Consider the following 23,426-nt stretch of genomic DNA (forward strand, 5'->3'; position numbering starts at 1 on the left):
GTTACCGTAAAGTGGCGATGAAAAGTCTAACAGTGTGTTTTTCAGTTATGTGTCAACACAATACTTGTTCATCCCTCGAATTAGATGCCTTTTATATCCTTGAATTATTCACAAGTCAGTGTGTAGTATTTATAACAAGAAAAGAAAAGTTTTCCTCTGAAAATGTTGAGGTACAAGGACTGGGCTGAAAATGAACAACAAACTAGTGTCAAATTATTGTACTACAACCTTCCATCCTAAGTTGTCCTACAATTTAATTTTGTTATTTTCATACCTTTTGCTTCAGAGCAAAACAACAGTGCCACTATCAGAAAAAAAGATGATACAGTAGAGGCTTTATCTTTTGTTTCCAAAATACATAATAATACAAAATAATACACATTTCATTCTCTTAAACCTGCTTTCTATAGAAAAAAACTCTTTTTGTTGTTATTTGTTATTAGATGAAATCCTTAAAACAGTTTAAAATGATATACACTTACAAAAACATTCTTATACATGCATTAAAACATTTGGTTTACAAATTGAGGAGTTTATTACTGTTATTGTTTTTCATTGTAATTTAACTAAGAATTAGAAGATAACTTTTGTGATATGAATGGTTATTCAAACATTTTATCATTTTATTCTATAAACTCTCACATTTTGTGAATGTGACTGCATTACAGTAATGATGACAGTACTGAGTTTGACAGCGTGGAAAACAGGTAATGAAAGAAAGAACAGACTATCAGCTAAACAGCCAGGAAAGCAGGCGGATGAATGATTACAGAGCTTCCTTATTGAAGCTTCTATTCCACGACCCACAGAAACTCCCCTTTCCCTCTAACGTTTTCACTGTTTACTGACAGGATTATTAGCTCCACCCTGACATCTGATGGAGACATTGGGAAATAACCGTGGATGCACATCCTGGATTACTCTTTTTGGCTCCTCTCTTACTCCGTCCCAATGCCTGTATGGTCCGTCCCACCGAAGAAAGCAGGGAAACGAGGACGAAGTCGCAATAATTCCTCATCCTGTTTTACAGGGAGTGGCTCGTTTTTCCAGACTGAAGTCATTTCAAAATGGATCGCATAGTGTTTTTGGGAGCTGTTTTATGCCTGTGTTCATGTAAAATACAAGGTACTGATGAATTTTTATACTACTAAGTTATGCTAATACGTTTTGGAGCTTTATCTTTGTTTTGAAATCTAGGTGACTACACGTAAGACATACTACAGATAAACAAATAAAAGTGCAGCTTTATTAAAACTGAAACCGAACCTCATATTTTAGTCATATGTAATAAAAAGTATTAATTCATAGAATAGAAACTTTATTTCATCCTAAATTCTAATTGTTTTACTCAATTTGAAGATCTGTTTTGTAAAACATAAGCGGAAAAAACAAAACAAAAACAAAGAAAAGAAATGAAAAAATAGCTGTTTCAGATTTGCAAGATAATTTGTATAGTCAGGGGTTTTAGTGGGATTTGGCAACTAACCTAATGCTCAACTATAGTGGTTCAGTGTGGAGAAAAGAATCACGTAGCAATAAATCCAATTAATTTCTTTAGTAAGCATAAGTAAAGCTCTTGTATGGGGTGGGGTCAGCTGGGTTGTGCTGCTGCTTCATAATTTACTGTTCTTCGTGGATATCCAACTCCCGAGCAGCATCAAGCTGACATCAAGGTGGAATTCAGTGTGACCCTATGAATTGAAATTAATCTCTGCTGCTCATGAAGTAACCTGATAATGACCATGAAAACCACAGCTTCTGTTCCACCAGTTAAACATAGTGCATTACTGTAAACTGTAACAGACTAATCACTTTTGTGCTAAACTGCCCAGTATTTTCATGGACCCTTTGAAAAACACAGTTAATGTACTTCAGATAGATTCAAATCGATAGAAAATAACTGTTGTGTCAGAGTTATATTTTATGACTGTCATTTATGATTAGAAACATATAATCATATATGCTTAGAAGTATATAATCAGTTGTATAATGATAGAATGTGTGATCCCTAATAGTCTGCAAAGGCTCTGTGTACCATAAAAAAGAGGAGTACGTTCACTCCTCTTTTCCTGAGTGTTCTGGCGTACCACACATGAATATTCATGTAACCTCAATAAAGAGCAGTGCTACGGGGGAGCTGACTGAGAGTGCCTGGGGTTCGAGCGGCAGGAACAGCGCTCGTCTCGGTCATCTCCCTCGTGCATGAGATCACACAGAGAGCTCTGGTGTCTGGTGTGTGCTTTTGCCATTGTAGTAGAATCGTCTCAGCTGTTCCAGCATTAGGTTTGTGCCTAGACAGACCTATCAGAACGAAACTTCAGTGTTTGCAGATAGGATGTGTACTGTAATGATTTTGTGCTTTGCAGTCTTTTATTATAATAAATGTAAATACTGAAATGGCTTTTGTGAAATTATTTTAAATATTCCATATCTATGTCAAATGTCTAAATGAATTAATGACATGTTCCATGTCTCCCCAGCCCGTCATGTTTCTCGTTTTCGCTGTGTCCCTCTCGCTCTCTCTCCTTCAGTGTCTCTCGCTTCCTCTCTTTCTCCCTCTGTGTCTCGTCTCCCGTAACTGTTTCCATGTTTCTTTCTTTGTGTCTCCTCCCTTTGTCTCCCCATCCGTTCAGTCTTGTTTGCATATGCATTTCTTCTTCCCAGCCCCTGTGTCAAGCTGCATTTCTTTCTTTCTTTCTTAATGTTTCCTGTTTTATTTGGACAGTCTCTCGTCTCATGTCCAGTGTGTTTAGTTTTGCTTTCCCTGTGTCGTCGTGTCCATTCGTCCCAGCTGTGTTCCCATGTGTTTCCACTCTCCCTAATCACCCTTTTGTGTGTGTTTATATAGTGTGTGAGTTTTTTTGTTGTTGTTTTTGTGGGACATTATTTTGAAATTATTCCATCATTTGTGGACAGTTTTCTGTAGATATGTGAACCTATCTTTACTCCTGAGAAACTCTGCCTCTCTAAGTTTTACTTTTTACACTTAATCATGTTACTGACTTGTTGCCAACAAACCTAATTAGTTGCAAAATGTTCCTCCATCTGTTTTTTTAGCATCCCTCAGACACCATTGTCTTTCTCGAGGAGACTTGCCCAGTTCTAACTGCTTTTAGTCTGCCAAATGTCAATCCTAAATTATTTTCAGCACAACCACATGTGTAGGCCTATATATTTTTGCATTTTTTTACTACTCATTGGGCTAGACATTAAGACCTTTATTTAAACAACCTGCAGTAAATGAAACGTTTTACCACCCCCTCCTTGAACTCATTTGATGCCTCTGGAAGAGTGTGTAGAGTTAAGTGTTTTCAGTCTTCATTCCTCTGATAAGAAAGGATGTTTTCTTCCACATGGAAGGAAATCTTATCTTGGCTTAATTCCAGTTTATTCAGGGCTATTCCTGCTCAGAGCATCATCACAGTCCTTTATGAAACAACCCCCCACAGATAGAGGCCATTCTGTCATAGGGTGGTAGCTCTTGTGTATTACTGATCATTTTGGTTCCTGGTTTTCTCCAGCTAGAATTGGCTCTAGCGATGCAACTTCTTGGTTTCCTCTTTTTTTTTTTTTTTTTTTTTTTTTTTTTTTTTTGTACATTGGACTTTATAAGTCACATATTGTGTTGCCTTCCACGTCTTGCCTAATCTGGGGTACTGGATTCCAGAGCTGCTGGTTCTCCCCAGACCCTTCTATGTTGACATGATGTATACATGACTCAGTGCGTCACTTACTAACCTGTCCCAACCCCCACATGGGCTATTCTGGGGTCACCCCTTGCCTGGAGGTCTAGTTCTTCTTCTCGATCTTGACAAACATAATTGCTTCATTGCATTTTTCCACCATCGTCTCCCTCTTTGTTATAAAAATTTGACCAGACACTGCCAATACATGAAGCCTGTCTTGTGGAGACTCACCCATCTCTAGCTGGTTTCCGAATGCAGATCCTATTGTACATATGTAGCACATCTCCAAAATGCTGTTTTGCCAACATTCTAATTTTGCTAAATGGGTTTGAATGTAGTTGGATGTCTTCTCTCTTTGATACAATTTCTGACACTGACACATGCTGAAAATATATTTGCAATGCTTAATAACCTTTTAATTGCTCATCTTGTTGAAAAATGATGACTGAAAACCCACTTAACCATTCTTTTCTTGTTGAAACATTATCAATAACAAACCGTTCAGCGACATAATAGAAAAGACAAGATTTACAGAACCTTTAAGAAGTGGTTTGTTATGTTACTTTCTTCATTGCTGAGTTGAGAGAATCATGACTGGTTTAGAGCTTATTGCTATTTCTTTGCCTTTTCTCTGTCTTCTGGTGCTCAGCAGAAATCATACGAGAAAACCCAAGTTGGAAATAACAAATTTATTTTTCTTGTGCATTTCTTTTGTATTTTTTGAAAAAACTATTATACATTCAATTTCAATTCAATTCAACTCAATATTATTTAGTCCGCTCTGATAGCTGACTGAACACCTGTAGATAATTTATATGGTGGTTTAGTTTGGAATAGTTCTGCTGTCCTCGGGACAAATCCTGAGCTCTAGTTTAGCCTGTAGTTTAACTAGTTGGTATGATTTGCTTTCATTCATTAAAAATAATCGGGTATCATCTTCATACCAATGAAAATAAATCCAGAGTTTCGTATATACGCAACAATACCTATTCCTATATTTGCACATCTGTAGTAAGATGTTGTGATCAGCAGTGTTATGCTGAGGTCTAACAGGATAAACACAGAGGCCAAACGATCGTTCACTGGTGCCATTTCTTGCGTTATAATGAATCTCTGAAAATGACCACAGAGCTCTTTTACAACAACTTGTTATTAATTTATTTTTTAAAGCAAGAAAAGGGCTTTTATGAGTTTAATTGCAGCCACCTGAAAGGCCTGTGATAAATAAAACATAGAATAAGATCATATGAAAAAAAAAACCCTGAAGCAATAATAATGGTAAGACTTATTTGAACAGTAATTACTGAGGTTATAGCTCAGTAATTCTCAAAATATATCAGACGTTAATAAATCTGCTGAACAGCCATGGAGAGACTGTGATTTATTATTATTTTTAGAATAAGCAGAATTTTATTTATAAAGATATTTATAAATTAATTACAGAAGTAATACAAGGCTCAACAGAGCTCTGACTACGCTACAGCGTTGAAAAGAAATGTGTCCATCCTTTTAAATATTTTTTGTGTATGGAAAAATACATAAAAAATTAGTGGATAGATGTGTTTTGGGTGGTTTGATATATTCATGTATATCTTAGCTATGATAGGTCCCCCATCCAAAGTGGACTGGAAGCTTTATCTCCAAATAAGACCAGGTTTGCCACAAAAAGCTGCAGTGTCAAGTCCACACCATATTTAGACATTGTAGAGAAAAAGCATTTGGATGTGACTAAACAATAATAAAAAAGAAAAATCAAACAAATAAATATTGCTTTCTCACTATTCTGATTTTCTGAGTTTTTCCTGATTTTTCTTTTTTTTTTTTTTTTTTTTTTTGTACCGTGGTTTATGTTTGAGCCTTGTATGTAGTCCTCTGAGTATGATATTGCTTCTTGTTGCTTCTGAGTTTGTTATTTTGCTTCTGGTCCTTGGTTCCTTGTTATATGATGGTAATTCCCTTCTGTCTTCAGTCTGTCCCAGTCTTCTTGTCTCCATGTTTTGGCTTCTGTCTGTGTCAAGTCCAGTGTCCAGGTCAGCGTTAGTGATTTCCTACTTTACTTTGGTGACCTGTTGTCTCTGGTGTTTTGTATGCATTCCTGCTGCCTATGTCCAATTATCGCTGATTATTTTCAGGTATTTTCCGAGCTGTTGCCTGATCCCTCATTATACTGTACCATCTCACTCATCCTTTCTGCTTTGTGTCATTCCTTGCAGCATGTTCTCCCTGAAAACTTGTAGTTTATTTTCCTTGCTTTTCAGCCTGCATTATTCTGTACTTTGTTTAAGTTCAGCAAAACCTGCCTTTTAGTTTACCTCTTGTGTCCAACTCTTGCATTTGGGTCTGACTCTGCCTGCCACACAGCCAGCACTGACATGTTTGTTTTTCTGTTCTTTTAGGTCTCCAATTTTTCTGTATTTTTTAATGTCTAGTCAGACTGACTGCAGTAAGGTGTTTTCTTTGTAGAGGTTGAAACATTAAAGAGAGCAACACCAAATCAATTTGACAGACTTTAATACATGTACAGAACCCACACACATCTTGCATGTAAAAAGGAAAAACAACACAACCTTTTTATGTTCTTGTTGTGTATATAGAGACCAGTATATATAGTGTCCAGCTCCCACAGGTGCCAGCTTCTATAAGGAGGCCTCCTTGTCCCTACATATTCCAGTGATCCTGGGACCTGTATGATAACACATATCTTCTAAAAGTTACTGGTCACATGCTTCCCACTTAATTTTGGATATCTGTAAATGCACATGGATGCATATGTCACACAAACCACACAGTGACAGTGACAAGGAAAAACCCCTTTTAATAGGATGAAACCTCCAGCAGAATCAGGCTCAGGAAGGGGCGGCCATAGGGGTGAGGGAGGAAGACCAAACCAAGACATGCTGTGGAAGAAAGCCAGAGATTAATAATGATGACAGAGAAGTCTATAACATGGTAAGTGAAAGTGAATTGAGTTTCTTCATGTGTGAAGAAACTCAGTTCATCATGGAAATCTCCCATCAGCCTAGATCTATTGCAGCGTAACTAAGGGAGGATTCAGGGTCATCTGATTGAACCCTAATTATATGCTTTATCAAAAAAGTAAAGTTTTAAGCCTAATCTTAAAAGAAGAGATTGTCTCTGTCTCCTTAATATAACTGGAAGCTGTTTATACAGAAGAGGGGCCTGAGAGCTGAAGGCTCTGCCTTCCCGTCTATTTTTAAATACTCTAGGAATAACAATTAAGCCTTCAATCTGAGAGTGAAGAGCTGTAATGGCTACTACAAAATTATTAGGTTAAGATGTGACCTGATTATTCAAGACCTTGCATGTAAGGAGCAGGATTTAAAATTTGATTCTGGATTTATGAGGGAGCCAATGAGGAGAAGCAAATATAGGAGAAATATGCTCTTTCTTTCTGCTTGATTAACTGAAGGCTTTTCAGGGAGTTTTTAAGGCATCCTGGTAATAATGAATTACAGTAGTCCAGCCTTGAAGTAATAAATGCATGAAATAGTTTTTCATCATCACTCTGAGACCGGACATTTCTAATTTTGGAGATATTGCAAAAATGGAAGAAAGCAGTTCAAAAATGAGTCCAAGGCTCTTCACAGTGTTACTGCATAAGAGGCTCCAAAGAGTGGTCAACACAATGCAGCAGATCATCGACTGTTGTTACAAAAGACTTCACCCATTCTACATCTCACCTCTTTGACCTACTGCCCTCTAGAAGGCACTACAGTATCCAAATCAGCACCAACACACTCAGGAACTGTTTTTTTCTCCTCAAGGCATCCTTGCTGAACACAGACACCTCCCACTATAACTCACGCATCAGTGTTTCTCAAACCCATAAGTAACACACACACACTAAAGCATACACATCACCACCACACAAGTCAATTTACAATAATACAGAGCAAATTTGTACATTTGAATACTTTGATACTTTAGACGTGATGATGTTTAATGATAAAGGTTTCAGTTTCAGTTACTGCATTAAGCGGTTGTGTGTTTTCAGTTTTGTAATTTCTGTTGACAGAAACTGTCAATTTCTCAGCAAAGCTCTGAAATTTACAGTAAATTTATATGAATTATGGAACTTTAAAACTGTCTTTTTTGAAGATGGAGGGTAAATAGGACCATCAGTGGCAATAGATCAGTTGAGAAGTGTGAACGAGCGAGAGAAAAAACCTACACAGAAAGTGTAAAACAAAACAGGAAGTTCAAACTTCCTGAGTCAAGTTTTACAAGAACTTTGAAAGCTTTACCAGAATTTTGAAGGCACATATCAAGATGCGTTGCATTTTATTTTGGGGAGCAATTTTATGGATGTATTCATCTGAAACAAAAGGTAAATAGCTAGTTTTTATACTAATATTTAAACTTGTTGATCTCCTGTAATTTATGTGCCCATCATTCATGCTCCAATCAGTTTCATTTTTAAAGGCGTTTATGCTGGTAAATAAAAACCTCCATCAGATGCATTAAACCTAAAGTAAAAAAATTAAAAGCCTGTTTTTAAAATGTAAGATATTTTTCTTAAAATGTATAGCGCAAAAGTATAAAGCTATCATGAAAGTAAATACTCAAATAAAGTAAAGATACCTAAGAAATATACTTAACACAGTAACAAAGTATTTGTATTTTCTTTCTCTACAAAGTACAAACTAACAATGTAACAAAGTATTTGTACTTTATTATTTCTGAGGTCTGCTTTTCAGGTGCTCCTTTGTAAATTGCATTGAGCAGGACTCTTGACTAACATTTTGCCTCCGTTGAATTAGTGCGCCTGACTTTTTTTCTTAGGTGCACCTAAATATTTCAACCGCATTGCTGAACACCACAGTTTTACATGTTCATCTTTAAAAAAAAAAAAAAAAAAAAAAAATTGCTTTCCGTACAGACAATATTGATTTATAAATGATTAACTAACAATCTTGTCAACACAAAGTTCTTTATTTGGAGCACAGTTCTACAAGAAAGATAAGTTACTGAAAAGGTGCTTGTGCTTCAAGTGTTTCACCGAGCTGAAATTTAAACTTAAAACATCTCAAGACATATTAAATAAAAAGTGTCTCAAAGGCTTAAAACTGAACATCTTAATATCTGAACAGCTTGATATTTTATGGACGATCCTCCATTGTAGTCACATGCCCCTCAGATGAAAAAAATGTGTTTTATTTGGAAGCAACTTTCCTCCCTCCCCTTTCGACAGGTTGTATGTGAAACTTGTGTGTGATACTGTTACGGCCCTAGCAGGGCCTCCTCCTGAAGTGGTCAATTTTGAAAAAACAGTGGTGCAAATTATATGTCTATATCATGATTTCTGGTGCTTTTGTGTTCATTGGTTTGGTTTTATTTTCTTTTATTTTGCAAGCTGGTTATTCAGTGCCGCTCCAGCCATCCAGAGAATCCCCAGCCGCCCTGCCCCTCTCGTTCCTGTGCAGCAAGCAACAAGCAGCAGTATCCAATACGATACCGATACTTTTCAATAAATAAGGTGGATGTGTCATTGAATTGCTAAATCTCAATTAATTTTCAAAACCTTAAGTGTTTTTTGTGATGTTTCCTTTTTCATTATTAAATAGCTAAAGTACAGGACATGATTCGTTTGTAATTATAATATAAAGTTTATCATTAAATAGAAAATGCTCTATTATCAATTATTTGGGGGGAAAATCTTAAATAAAAAGTGCACGCAAACCAGTTAACAAATTAAAACAAAAAAGTACTGTTGAGAAACTATAATACAAAAATGACAATTAAAATTCTCAACAACAAAAACAACAGCTGGTGAAAATATAAATAATATGTAAACTACTTAACAACCCCCAAAGTCACATCACGTGACGACACAACATCTAAACACAAGAGGTGGGAGGGGGAGTAAAGTGTGCCTGCTCTGCGCTGACACAGCAGTGGCGAGTCCGGCAACCTGGCTGTTTCGTCTTTGCCGAAACCACAGGATTGTACGGTGGCCCTGAAGTGCAAACCACAAAAACAAATCACAAAACGCACAACAAATTGAAAAGCGCAAAAACAAATTGAAAAGCGCAAAAACAAATTGAAAAGCGCAAAAACAAATTGAAAAGCGCAAAAACAAATCTCTTAACGCAAAAACAAATTGAAAAGCGCAAAAAATAATTCACTTAACGCAAAAACAAATTGAAAAGCGCAACAACAAATCACTTAATGCAAAAACAAATTGAAAAGCGCAACAACAAATCACAAAACGCAAAAACAAATTGAAAAGCGCAAAAACAAATTCACTTAACGCAAAAACAAATTGAAAAGCGCAACAACAAATCACTTAACGCAAAAACAAATTGAAAAGCGCAAAAACAAATCCCAAAACGCAAAAACAAAAACCAAACCGGAAGAGGTAGGTACCAATGCTGCAACAACAGGCATCACTGATTGGATGATGGATCCGGTAGCCTTTTGAACCGGAAGTTGTTCTACCGAACGTGGTTATGAGAAAGAGCAGTCAACGGCTGTATCCCAATTCAGGGTCTGCAGCCTTAAAGTACGCAGCCTCAACGATCCTCAAGGGCCGCGTACTTAAAAACGCTAAGGCCGGAAGTGCGAGGCTTGTGAAATGGGACGGTCTAGCCTCCGTCGCGCTGCCCAGGTTGCCTAGCAACCATAACACCAACCGCTGGAAACGTTTCATACAGCTTTGACGGAAATGAAGGAGAACATATTTTGTTCGTGTGTTTGTTTCTACACGAGCTTTGTGTGATTTAATACGTATCTGAGGCTGAGACCACAGGACTGTAAAATATGATTGCTGGCCTTCATATCTGTACTGAACAGTCATTTAAGATTAGCTAGTAAATAACAATTAGCTAATGTTGTTCATGAGACTAAAGTCAGTGTAAATATGATATGGCCAATATCATAGTTATTATATTAATCATAAGTTATTACAGCAGTGAGTTTGAACTCTCAAATCAAATCACTTCTATTGTCACATCACATGTGCAGGTACACTGGTACAGCACATGTGAGTGAAATTCATGTGAGTGAACTCTGTGTCTAATACTGAGCTTCAGTAAAGATTCAAGTTGCAGTTATTTATATGTCCTATCACCTTAAATCTTCACTCAAAGACAAGTATCTTTGACAGTGTATATGTAGATGGATTATATATAAGAGACAAATATTGTCCGTGTAATATGTTGGCATTACTAAATTTGGCTCAATGCTTACATATATGTGTAAAAAGAAAATGTACGAGCTGTGATAACTGTCTGATAGAATGAAGAGTAGACTGATATATTAAATATCCCTTTATTGGGTGAGAAAATCAGACCATGTCATAACTGCTTTAAGTCATACAGAATAGATATCAGAGCCTTAAACAGGCTGACTTCTGCTAAATGGGTCAAACTGGGCAGAAAGTATACAAGCACATCCTTATAGAATATGAGGTAACACTATAGATCAACTTACCTCAGAATATATACAGCATATAAACAATTACAGCAATATGATGCAACAAACACAGCAGTGCTACTAATCCAAAACACTCAAAGCTTCATAGAACTGAAACAAACATTTATTTTTAGCTCCATTCTGCTGCTGATACATACTTTAGGTTTCTGAATATTAAACTTGTTGCTGCCTTTCATAGTGTGTAACTTGAAGGCTCTGAGTACTTTCTCCCACACTGAAAACACTGGAATGATCAAATTATCTGAACATTACCTAATAAGACTGATTCAGGACAGACAATTAGTTATTTTAAATGTTTCTAGCAGTCCTTCACAAACAGGAACAGTCTGTCTATTCTCCCCATCTGTCAGCTGCTGCTGGCTCTTCCTCCTCCTCTTCCTCACACACTGCTGAGTTTGTCCTGGTGGATCATCAGGGGTGCAAAGCCTCACAGAGGATGTGCAGCAGTGGGTCCCTCAGTCGGTCCTCACTCTGGACACTTGCAGTTGTCACACATGGAAATCAAATGTGTGATAAGCTGCAGGATTCAAACACAAGTGTAACTTATAAATACATGTTCATACTTTTATTCCACAATCAGAGAGAAAGAAACAGAGAGAGTGCAGGACAGACAGACAGGTGACAGTCTCAGGTGTACACACTGCTACAAAACAGCACAAGAGGAGGAGGATTTAGTGTTTGTGTTATTACGAGTGCTAAACAAGAAGAGTTCCCAGATGGTCCAGTGGACACATGTGTGACTCCTGTGATTAAAGCATCTTTCTTTCAGCTTAACGAGTGAACCGTCAGCTCGTTCAAACACACGTTAAAGTCCGTTTGGCTCGACACCACCGAACAGAGGCAGCAATATAACATAGCTAACATTAACAGTGCAGTGAATCCTGCTTGTGCCGTCATATTCAGGACTGCAAACCGAGCAGCATCACTGACTTTCAGCTTGTTGTGTTTGTGGATATATGACTGACTTTAATTATCCATAAAATCATCACATTCTCTGTAAGATTAAGGTCAACTATTGTATTACTATATTTTAAATGCTTTAAAACAAAGTAAACGCTGAAAGTACAAACACCGCTAATGGCAAATAACTTTGCCGACATGTGGCCAACAGTAGTGTTTTAATGTTCCTCATTATTAAACATTTGCACATAAAAAGTGACATCATATTCAGTACTTACGTTTAACAGTTTACTCTTCGGCCGCTACGCTTCTGCCGTCTGCAGCAAAATTATCCACAGTGACTGCCGCGCTATAAATTGTGGGATATGTTGGGCCACGAAGTCTACACCGCCACAGCCTTAAAATTCAGTGAAATGAAGGCCGAATTTGAGGGCCGCATTTCGAGCAGCCTTTGAATTGGGACAGCCTTCTGCGCGCCGCTGTGACGTAATCGGCCTTAAAATGCAGCCTTTAAGGCTGCAGACCCTGAATTGGGATACAGCCAACATGTTTTGTCCAAGTTGTGGAAAAAAGTTGGTAGAGCAGTCACCAAACTTCCGAACAGAACAACTTCCGGTTCAAAAGACTACCGGATCCTTCATCCAATCAGTGATGCCTGTTGTTGCAGCATTGGTACCTACCTCTTCCGGTTTGGTTTTTGTTTTTGCGCTTTTCAATTTGTTTTTGCGTTAAGTGAATTTGTTTTTGCGCTTTTCAATTTGTTTTTGCGCTTTTCAATTTGTTTTTGCGCTTTTCAATTTGTTGTGCGTTTTGTGATTTGTTTTTGTGGTTTGCACTTCAGGGTATTGCAAACAAGAGGGAAAACTTAAAGTAAAGAATCAATCTCAACAGGCTAGTATCGCTCTAATGCCGATCGATCAGTCCACCACTATACGGCGCCCTTACTCCCTGCAAATCGGCAATAGAAAACTGACCGGTGCCCATGCAATCACAAATTCATGGTGTGTTAAACATGAGAGGTTGATGACTCTTTGTCAGAAACTTTGCTATGAATTTCGGACGAATCAGGCCTTAACGAAAAAGTTATCAATCGTTCTTTACATCTTTTCTCATTAGTCACAGCTACATCTTCTTCTGTCGGGCCTAGGCTACTCTGCCCGCCAGCAATTTCAAAAGTACACACACGTAGGCCTAAAGGAATATCTGTACCATGGCCAATCAGAGAGGTCCTGCCCTTGACTATCTCTGATTGGTTTGACCACGATATGGGCATGATGTGTATTTGTTGTTGACCACACGGAGACTTTCAGAGTTACGAAGACTTTTGTGTTTTTACTCGAACGGCTGGTAGCACCGATGCGACGTCAGATTTATTTAGTTGCACCATTGAAAATTTAGGTTGCGTCGCACTCTAGAGCCCTGCTGAGGAGTGAATCCTCCCTAGGATGTTGATTTAATCTTCATAGGAGCCACAGTATCCTGTGTTGTATACAGTGAGGCTTCAGCACTAGGAAGATGATAATTGACCTGGAGGTAAAGTTTGCAGATGCTCTGCAATTTACTGGCATTCGACACTGAAGAAAATAAAAGTGGAACTTCCTTAAATTTGGTTACAACACTTGCAACATCAAGATTAATGAAAAAACCCACAGTAATAATTTGATCTCACTGAGCACTAATAGTCAGAGAGTATGTCTGTGAAGGTTCTCAGTCATCCAGGTCATCGTAGTCAAAGGAGTTTGCAAAGAAAGGCGTCTGGACTTCTTTAAGTTGCTTGAAGACGTTTCACCTCTCATCCGGCAGCCTCGCCTCTGTCAGTGCGCCCCAGGGTGGCTGTAGCTACAATGTAGCTTGCCATCACCAGTGTGTGAATGGGTGGATGAGTGGTTGTGTAAAGCGCTTTGGGGTCCTTAGGGACTAGTAAAACGCTATACAAATACAGGCCATTTTTTGGTGCAGTTTAAACAAATAAAATAATTTTTTATTTTTTATTTTAAGGGTAACTTTTTTATTATTTGCCTTATTTCTTGGTGATCTGGAATCACTGAGAAATATACCCTTAAAATCCCAACACACAGAGTCTTTGTGGCGATGGGGATTTTAAGCGTATAACAGTAGGAGATAAGCTGCAGAGAGCTGTGTGAGACTCTGCTTACTGGTCCAAACCCTGGTCATGTTTTGATTGGTTTAATATATTTGGTCATATCTCGAGATATGAGAGTTGCACTATCTGAAGTGAGATTGAAGCTGTATCTCATAAAAGTTCAGGTTTTTCACAAACATAATTTCCTTAGGGATGATTAAAGTATTCTGATTCTGATACTGATTATCTGACGTGTGAAACCTATAATGTTTGGTGGGTGCCACAGACAGCAAGCAGTTAGATGTAAATGGACTGGTTCTTATACAGCACTTTTCTACTCTGAGCACTCAAAGTGCTTTACACAACTTGCCTCATTTACCCATTCACACAAGCACTTTTTTTCTATGCCCATGTGACTAGACAATAATGAAAATAATCAAATGATAGGGTGGAGCAGTGGGTGGTGTCAGGAGAGGTTGACCAACACAGCAGAAAAACTCTGGTGAAAAACGTACTACAAAATAAACATCCACAACACTTCAACAATATTTGTGTCAGGTCTTTTTTGTCTTACAGTTGTGTTTGGTTTAACAGAATTGGAGCTGAATGTTCATGATTCTGATATCTTTTGGTTTTCTTTTCTTTTAGGGCTCCAACATGTGTTTGTACTGCATGGAAAGGACTTACACTTGGATGTAGAGAAACCTGTTGTACTTGACAAAAAGAGTGACTTTTTCTGGAGGTTTAATACCACTAGTTATGTTGGTAAAATTAGTTATAATAAAGAGGCAGTATTGTTTGACAGCTATGAAGGAAGAGCTGATGCTTTTGGACATAATTACTCTTTGGTATTGAAAAATGTAAAACACGATGACAGTGGAGATTATACTGCAGTAGTGACTGGGGGAAAAGAGCAAAGGCCAGCTGAATACAAGGTCATAGTCCAAGGTAGGTTTATTTTTTAATTTTCATTTCTAAATCATGTCACAGCATATATCTGTGTTAATTCTATTCACACCTGCTTTTAATTCCCAGATCCAGTGTCTGCAGTTAATCTGACATTGACCTCCAGCAGCTCAGACTCCTGTAACCTGACTGTAACCTGCACTATAGTGGAGCTGAACATCAGCCGGACTTTTAGATGTGATGCTCACAACTGCTCTCTGTTGGAAGAAAATCTCAGCACCACAGACATGTTTTCCTCTCTGATTGTTTACTTGCAGCAAGACACCGTCTTTTGTAATCACAGCAATGACGTAAGCTGGAAAAATAGCACAATGGTGCTAAAATCTCAATGTGACATGAAGTCAGGTAAGATTAGACACCACAGAAATAATGAATGCAAATTTAAAAGATAACCTTTTAAAGATGTCATGCAACAGAACTTACAAACAACAACATTACGAACTCTAAAAATAAAAAATATTTGAAGATTGAGTTTTCTACTCTAACAAAAAATATAATAAAAAAATATAATAAATATCTAATATTATTTTTTTTTGTATTAATAATAACAACTTACATTGTACAGTGCCTTTGTAATCAGTTTTGTTTTCCTTTACAGGCCACATAGATGCCAACAATACCATCGTGACTGTGTGTGTTGTTGTTGCCATCATCATAATCCTTGTTGTAGGTTATATTCATCATCGAACAAAACAAAAAAGTAAGTCCAAGCAAGTATTTATCAAGATATTGCAAAAGTAAATAAATAAAAAATCATCAAAATACTTGTTGTTGCAAAATACATTGCTTTTTGCCAAAGTACTTTACTGATCCCCACTATGAGTGACCACTGTGTCCATTCCACGCTTTGCCTTGCTGAAATGTGAAATCTACATGCATGTAGAAGTTGCAGCAACAGCAGAGGGAGATATTTTTTTTCAAGCCAACATGAAAATAATTATGGGAAAGCATTTAAACTGACATTATTAATACATTTACACGTGTATACATATATTAAGAACCCTTGAATGTACTTCATCATACGTTTTTCCTCACTACTGACTTCGTTGCTTTAAATATTTTATCTCTTCCTGCTGGTACTGCAGCGTTCGCATACAGTAATGAAACTTCTGCATGTGTGTCTTTTTTACACTTTGGAAAGGTGAAGCCTGAAATGGACGCAGTGGACTGGTGTGTCTATTACATGTGATATCAGGTTGGAGTGCCATGCCAGGTCTAGTTTATGTGTGAGAATTCAATTATTTTTGATAAGATTTGGATTTAATGTAACATCAGCTGAAATGACTTAGGAATGCAGAATAATAGAAATCATCAGTTAAAGCCTGCAAAGAAAAATATAAGTTAAAGCAAATCACTACATATTTATTTATTTATGTCTGACCACCAGATACCAGAGAAACCATTGAAAACACAGTGTATGCAGTTCCTGAGGTAAGTGTGGTAAATGAGATTTGACTTAGGTACAAGCAAGCAGCTTCTAACGGACACATATTTGTGTTACTGGTCACACTACGTGTTTTTGCTCAGGTGATTGAACTCTGAATCTTTAGATGTTCCATGTTTCATTTAACCAGAGGGTTCAGTCTGGAAAGTAAACCATTTAAATTAAAATGCCTTTCTTTATATAGTTAATGTGTTATCAGATTACTGAATTTGTTTGCTTGTGCTTATAATTTTTTATTGAAAAAAAGAAATTCCGCTCATACTGGTCCCCAAAAGGGAGTCAGTATGAGGAAAAAAACAAAAACTCCATAACACACAAAGAAAGGACAGATATCATGACACCTTAACACAATAAATCACAGACAAGCTACATGGGAAAATATTCCAGTGTGAACAGTTGCATCTGGGACGTTGCAATCTCGCGATTGTGCCTCCGGCTGAGCCACTGTCCACATCGGATGGAAGGAAAGGTGAAAATCAACAATCCGCAGCCTACGCAGGTGACCTTGTGGAATAGGGCAAGAGATTCAGTTCGTTCTTGTTATTGTATCTCTGGGAAGAATTGTTGTTGTTCTCCTACCCACCAAACTTTAAGCATTGTCCAGCTGGCACCATCGGGGTGGGGGGGTAGCCGCATGAGAGATGTTGTAAATGTTGTTTTGGGACGAACAAACTGCATCAATTTTACAGTTGTTCTTAATGTCCATCACTGGTCTCCTGGGTGGGTTTTGAAAGGCATTCACCGCTTTCTTCAAATTTCCGATAAGCCAGGGCCGAGCCAACTCCGATCAGCAAGAACCCCGTTATCATGGTTCCGAATAGGTAGATGTCCTCAATGTCCTCAAAAGACAGTCCCACCAGGCACACGACGTGCCACTTCTGCCACCCGTCCATTGTATATCCAGCAGGAAACGTCCCTCCAGGACACTTGGGTTGTCCCGAACCCAGGCTTCTCGTCGAGAATAGAGTGCCAGTTGCATTGACAAATATTCAGTTATAAGAACAAGTGACACAAGCACATGTCATAGTTTGGTTACTAACTGGACAACTAGAGGAAGGACAGAAAGGCTATTAACTATTAACTGAAACAAACAGCTAAAGAAAGGCTGTTGAAAAGAACTGATGCACCCTCCAGCCTTAGAATAACCCACACTTGATTGTTCTATTCAGGTGTCGGAAGCATGGAAAAAATGAGAAGACTCCCCTCATTGGTGAATCACCAGCACAAAGCCAACTTAACAATTTCACCTTAAACTTAAAAGTTAAACAGGGAGGACAGCCAAAAACAAACCCACAGGCCATAAATCCAACCCAGCAGTACCATTACAACATCTTCCCTTTGAGGGTCGCCTACAGAAAGCTGTAGACAGTTTTTTAGTGGAAGAACATAAAATGTAGTATAAATTTTGGCTGGACAGAGACAACTGTTACTTCAACAGAAGGTTGGTATGGAAGTAATGAATGAAAGGAAGAGAGACCAGCTGCACCAGAAGTTAGAGAATTGTGTGCATATTCTATCCATGTCTAAAACAGCTTCAAACCCTTAATTTAGTCTTTCAGTTTGGACCTGATTTGTAATGATCTTTTTCAGAATACAAATCTACAGTGAAGATAACGCTGTTGCCTTGTGATCAAAGTAAGCAGGAAACAAGGTCTAAAGTTATGTGAGTCAGCAAGGGCTGTAACTAACCTGAGGTGGGTTAGGAAACAGTTTTATTGCTAGCAAAAATATTTGCGGGTGTCCTTATCTAGAGTGGTCCACCAAGTGGCAGGTGAACTTGGCAGTGTGGGCCCAATGGATAATCCATGAGTGTATTGAGAATGACCTATAGAGTTTGTTAGGATGGGCTTGAGCTGGAATCTGGCTCAATAGATTAAACATCTGGTTAAACAAACTTTATACCTCCCAACGCACAAGAGAGTGACAAAGTGGTCTCTTTAGCTGGTTAACTAGATTCTTTGGAGAACTGCTGAGACAGCATCTGATTGAATGTTTCATGAACCAGAGTGTTAGTGAAATTAAAATGACCCCAAAACAGTGACCATCTAGCCTGCCTGGAGTTTAATCATTAGATTTTGCAAGAATGATAAACTCTTGTGGCCAGTCTGATGCTTGCCCCCTTCATCCAGTGCTTCCAGTCCTCCAGAGCTATCTTCCCAGCTAATAGTGCATTTTCTAAGATATAGTAATTCCTTTATGTGGAAGACAGACAATGGGAGAAAAAGACACAATGGTGGAGTTTAGCTTTAGAGCCAAATTACCTCAGCCACAAATTGCTTGTGTAGGTCTGGCTGCACTAAGTCTAGTGCTGAGTTGAAGACTCTCCCTAATTCTTGTAAATTATTCTTAGCCTCTGAAGTGCACTTGCAGGTCATTGCACTGTTGATTAAGAATATCTTAAAAGTATGTGTTGAACACATTTGAATAAAATGTACTTGGATAAAAAAAATCATTGTAATTTTCTTTTGCAGTCATGGATACAGGTGATCTTTTGTTAATCACAATAAAATTCCTGCTTATGTTAATGCAGTGTAATGGCACTATTTACAAATAAAGTCTGAATGAAAATGGGAAATACACTTTGCAAAAAAGCTATCTATAATTTATTTTCCAGGTTATCCAAACAACACCACCCGTGGAACAGAGTCCAATCAGTGATGCTTCTCCAACATCCACCTATAGCTTTGTGAGACCTCACTCTGGACCCAACGGATCCACTGAGGCCAGAAGCAAAGCTTTGCCTGAGAGCTTGTATGCCCAGGTAGAATACAATCCCAGATCCTAAAACCTCTTCAGAAATTCTAATTCAAAGTTTAAAAAGTAACTGCCTACCAAAGGCAATACAATTGTCAAAGTCCTCTTGGAGAAAAAAAAAGGGAAGAAGAGAAAGTATATCACACATGTAGAGAAAGATTTTATGTTGAGGACTAACTGAGGCTTCTGTAAGGTGTGCTTTTGATGGACTCATGAACTTTCCTACAGTGTTCTGGTTTCTATATACAGCTTTTATATATATATATATATATATATATATATATATATATATATATATATATATATATATATATATATATATATATATATATATATATATATATTTTATTTTATTTTATTTTTTTTTTTTTACATTTTTGATGAATGTGTTGCAAGGAGCACAGCTTAAAGTAAAGTTAGTATTGCCTAATACTTATTTATACATGTTTTTGAAGACTTGAGTTATTTTTTCTGTTTGGCAGCAGTTGCTCAACACAAACAAAATAACTGACCAATAATGTTTTAGAATGTTTTAAATGTGAAAAGGTGGTACTAATATTGTGTGAACCAATCTCATTGTCCAAAGCCTGTATTAACTAGATGTGTTATGATTGTAAACGTTCTGTGAACAATATGTGTCATGGGTTGACTACCTCAAGCTCCTTTCAGACACAAACGTTTTTGTGTTAGTTCATTTTTCCTGCATTTGGGCCCTTTTTCCTCCTTATGCCTTAACTGACCTTTCAGACCAGTAAAGGATGGTAAATGGCCTGTATTTGTATAGCGCTTTACTTAGTCCTTAAGGACCCCAAAGCGCTTTACACTACATTCAGTCATTCACCCATTCACACACACATTCACACACTGGTGATGGCAAGCTATATTGTAGCCACAGCTGCCCTGGGGTGCACTGACAGAGGCGAGGCTGCCACCGGGCACTCTGACCACCACGGGTGAACGGGTGTGAAGTGTCTTGCCCAAGAACACAACGACTGAGACTGTCCGAGCCGGGGCTCGAACCGACAACCTTCCGATTACAAGACAAATTGCCACGATCGCCCCAGAACTGTAAACAGCAGTTATAAGCTGATAATAAAGAAGACCTCAGACTTTGTGCCAACGTATAACAGATGTGATTGCCTATAAGTGCAAGAATGATCTAAAATAAAGCTAACAAAGCTATAAGGAAGTTCATTTTCTTTAGTCAGGGTCTCTGTGTCTGTTTGTTACATGTCCTGTTTATTGTGATAGTCTATTGTGTTGTGTGTTTTGTGTCAGGTTTACTTCCTCGTCTCATGATTCCTCCTCTATACTCCACTTCCCCTCATCACCCTCCTGTGTATATCTTGTCTCAGTCTCCCTTTGTCCTTCGTCAGAGTGTACTGTTCAGTTCTCCAGTGTTATTCTTGTTTCCTGGTCTAGTGTCTGAGTTCCTTAATGAGTTTTATAGTTTGGATTTGTTTTTCAGTTTAGTTTTTGTGTTTTACCTTGTGTGCTATGTTTTTTTTTTTATATATCAGCTCAATATAGAGCGTGCCTTTTGTTAAACCTCCACCAGCCTCTGCATCTTGGGTCCTCATACACCATATCCTGATACCTGTCATTTCAATTTCACGACAGTAATGTCAAATTATATCCACCAAAGTTGGATTATACATAAACATTATCTTTGAATTGATCTTTTTTCAGTGTTCAATGACTGTATAGCATACATCTTTACTGACAGAATTGGATGCACAACTTTTGGATTCCCCAAATTACTGTAACATTCATGCCCCTGTGTGTGTGTGTGTATATATATGTACTTCTGGCCACAATTATATATAAAGTTGTCATGTTGGTGAAATACAATTAAGTACATCAGTTTGCATCAACAGGCCAAACAGTAGCATTGGCGTGTACTTGATAGTATACTAAAGGAGGAGTATAATTTTGGAAATCACAAATTCTGTTGGTACATATAGTAACCAACTTTGTATTGCAATGGGAGAAGAACTGGTTTGTACTGTATGCATACCCTCTACCCTCTGCACTGCTCTAAATCTTCCTTATCTGTTGTCTTCTACTTGCACAGCCACATCCTTACTCCTCAACCTCTTTAATGAAGATTGAAGGTTGCTTTAAACATGTATTTGAGCATGTGCCTTCACATGCACAAATGACTGTTTCTGCTGTGTATGTTGTCTGATAAGGTTCATCCCTCAAATTAGGTGCCTTTTCTATCCTTGAATTATTCACAAATCAGTGTTAAGTAGTTTAACAAAAAACAAACAAACAAAAAACTGGCTACACCCTTTGAGTAGTTCCCTCTTCATGCATTGATAACCACTTCCTTTTTCATAGAGTTTTAACACCTCTTGCATCTTCGGCTCAGTCTGAATGTTTGACAGGTCTTACTAAATTAAGGTGTTATAGTTTAGGTCTGAGCTGACCACAGTTTCACAGCAGCTTTGGTGCTTGGGAGCAGAAAGTCTCACTCATATTCATGATAGTACAGACTAGACAGGCATAAACACAGAAGTTATAGCTCAGTAGATTTGATTCAGGCTACAGGATCAAACTTCAACAATCTTTCCTTAAATTTAATATAAAAACTACTCTGCTCATCCCAACCATACATTTGTCCTGCCTGTACAGAGAGAGGGGAAGTCATGTGGCAAAGTACCACAGGACCTGCATGTAACATGTACGTGCAACACTGCAGTGACAAATAAAGGAGTGACCAACGCGTTTCGGCTTGCGGCCTTCATCAGGGTCATTGTAAAATTTGAAACATCCATCCGCATATCCTTTTCAGGGTCGCAGGGGGTGCTGGAGCCCATCCCAGCTGTCATAGGGCAAGAGGCGGGGTACACCCTGGACAGGTGGCCAGTCTGTCAAAGGGCTAACACACAGGGAACAAGTTGCAACATGGCAACTGCCTCAACGCTACCCGAAATTGAACCTCCCCCACCCTCATTCAGATCTGGCGTTTGGAACTATCTTGGTTTTCATGTGAAGCATGACCCTGATGATAAGCGCGTCATGGACAAAAGTAAAACAGTATGTTGGATGTGCGACGCAACACTCAATTGGTGGGAACTAGTGCGTTAGCGCAGTTAGCTTGTTAACGTGTTGACGCCGTCCAGCCCCATGCACGGGGCGATCTGCGGTAACTCGTTAATGGAGATTTGCTGTGTTATGGCGTTAATGTCATTTTAACGAGATTAACGCTGACAGCACTAGTGGGAACACAACGAAGGCGCAGCCACATTATCTTGATGAAGGCGGTCGCACTTTTCTCCTCTCCTCCTCCTCCTCTCCCTTAGCTTCCCTGCTTAGCCTCTTGTGTCCTTGTCTAGTCTCGTGTTTTTTGTATTACTTTCCCTGGAACACTCTCTCACAGTCTGTTTTCTAAAACCTAAAAGAGAATTATGGATTTGATCAACTGGTCCCTGAATGCAACTGACACCCTTTTCTCAAGTCTGGGCTCGGGTGAGCCTGAGTGGTGAAGATATCTACCTATTCGGAACCATGATAACAGGGTTCTTGCTGATTGGAGCTGGCTTGGCCCTGGCTTATCGAAGAATTAAGGAAGCGGAACCGGCTGTTCAAACCCCCACAAGGCTGCCCGCTGGGATTGAAATGATGGGACGAGGCGTGAGTTCTCAAATGGGCTCATTGAGTGCAGCACGGACAAGATCTTAGAGAAGCTCATGTCTGCCGTGAATACTCAGAATAAGACCTCTGAGTGCAGATTGGATTACATCTGGAGGGGCTCGCTCGGAATAACACCTCTGAGCGCAAATTGGATCACATCTTGGATAAGCTCACTGCAGTCGTGAGTTCTCAGAATCGGCTCTTTGAGCACAAGAATGACAACATCACGGAGCGTAAGTTTGATAACATCATGGAGAAGCTCACGGCTCTCCAACGGGAGATTGAGAGACCAGTGTTGGACTGTTAGAACAGCTTTGAAATTCATATGAGTTCATATATTGTACAGTAGATAGCACAATAATGCTATCTATCTGCTATCAACCCTCTTAATCCAAAAAAGGAACAACTCATATGGCTCCTACACAACCATCACACCAAAAACCAGGAACATTAAGAAATAATTTTAAAACATTGGTATATTCTTCAAATTGAGCTTAAA

At 38.4% G+C, this 23,426-nt stretch overlaps 1 protein-coding gene across 2 annotated transcripts; it reads left to right on the forward strand.

Annotated features, from left to right (window-relative positions):
* Positions 1–7,932: 7,932 nt before the first annotated feature.
* Positions 7,933–19,532, forward strand: LOC116332075 (SLAM family member 5-like). Of its 2 annotated transcripts, XR_005609093.1 has the most exons (7): positions 7,933–8,034; positions 9,061–9,183; positions 14,773–15,072; positions 15,160–15,435; positions 15,689–15,790; positions 16,478–16,521; positions 19,149–19,532. XR_005609093.1 is itself a non-coding variant. In XM_039602556.1 (6 exons), the coding sequence occupies exons 1-6, from the start codon at positions 7,977–7,979 to the stop codon at positions 19,317–19,319; spliced, it is 951 nt and encodes a 316-aa protein (XP_039458490.1). In that variant the 5' UTR covers positions 7,933–7,976; the 3' UTR covers positions 19,320–19,532. The 2 variants fall into 2 exon arrangements, 1 of the variants encoding a protein (XP_039458490.1); XM_039602556.1 differs by lacking the exon at positions 9,061–9,183.
* The last annotated feature ends 3,894 nt before the right edge of the window (positions 19,533–23,426 follow it).

This window comes from Oreochromis aureus, linkage group 18 (genome assembly GCF_013358895.1).
Source record: "Oreochromis aureus strain Israel breed Guangdong linkage group 18, ZZ_aureus, whole genome shotgun sequence".
Classification (NCBI taxonomy): Eukaryota; Metazoa; Chordata; class Actinopteri; order Cichliformes; family Cichlidae; genus Oreochromis; species Oreochromis aureus.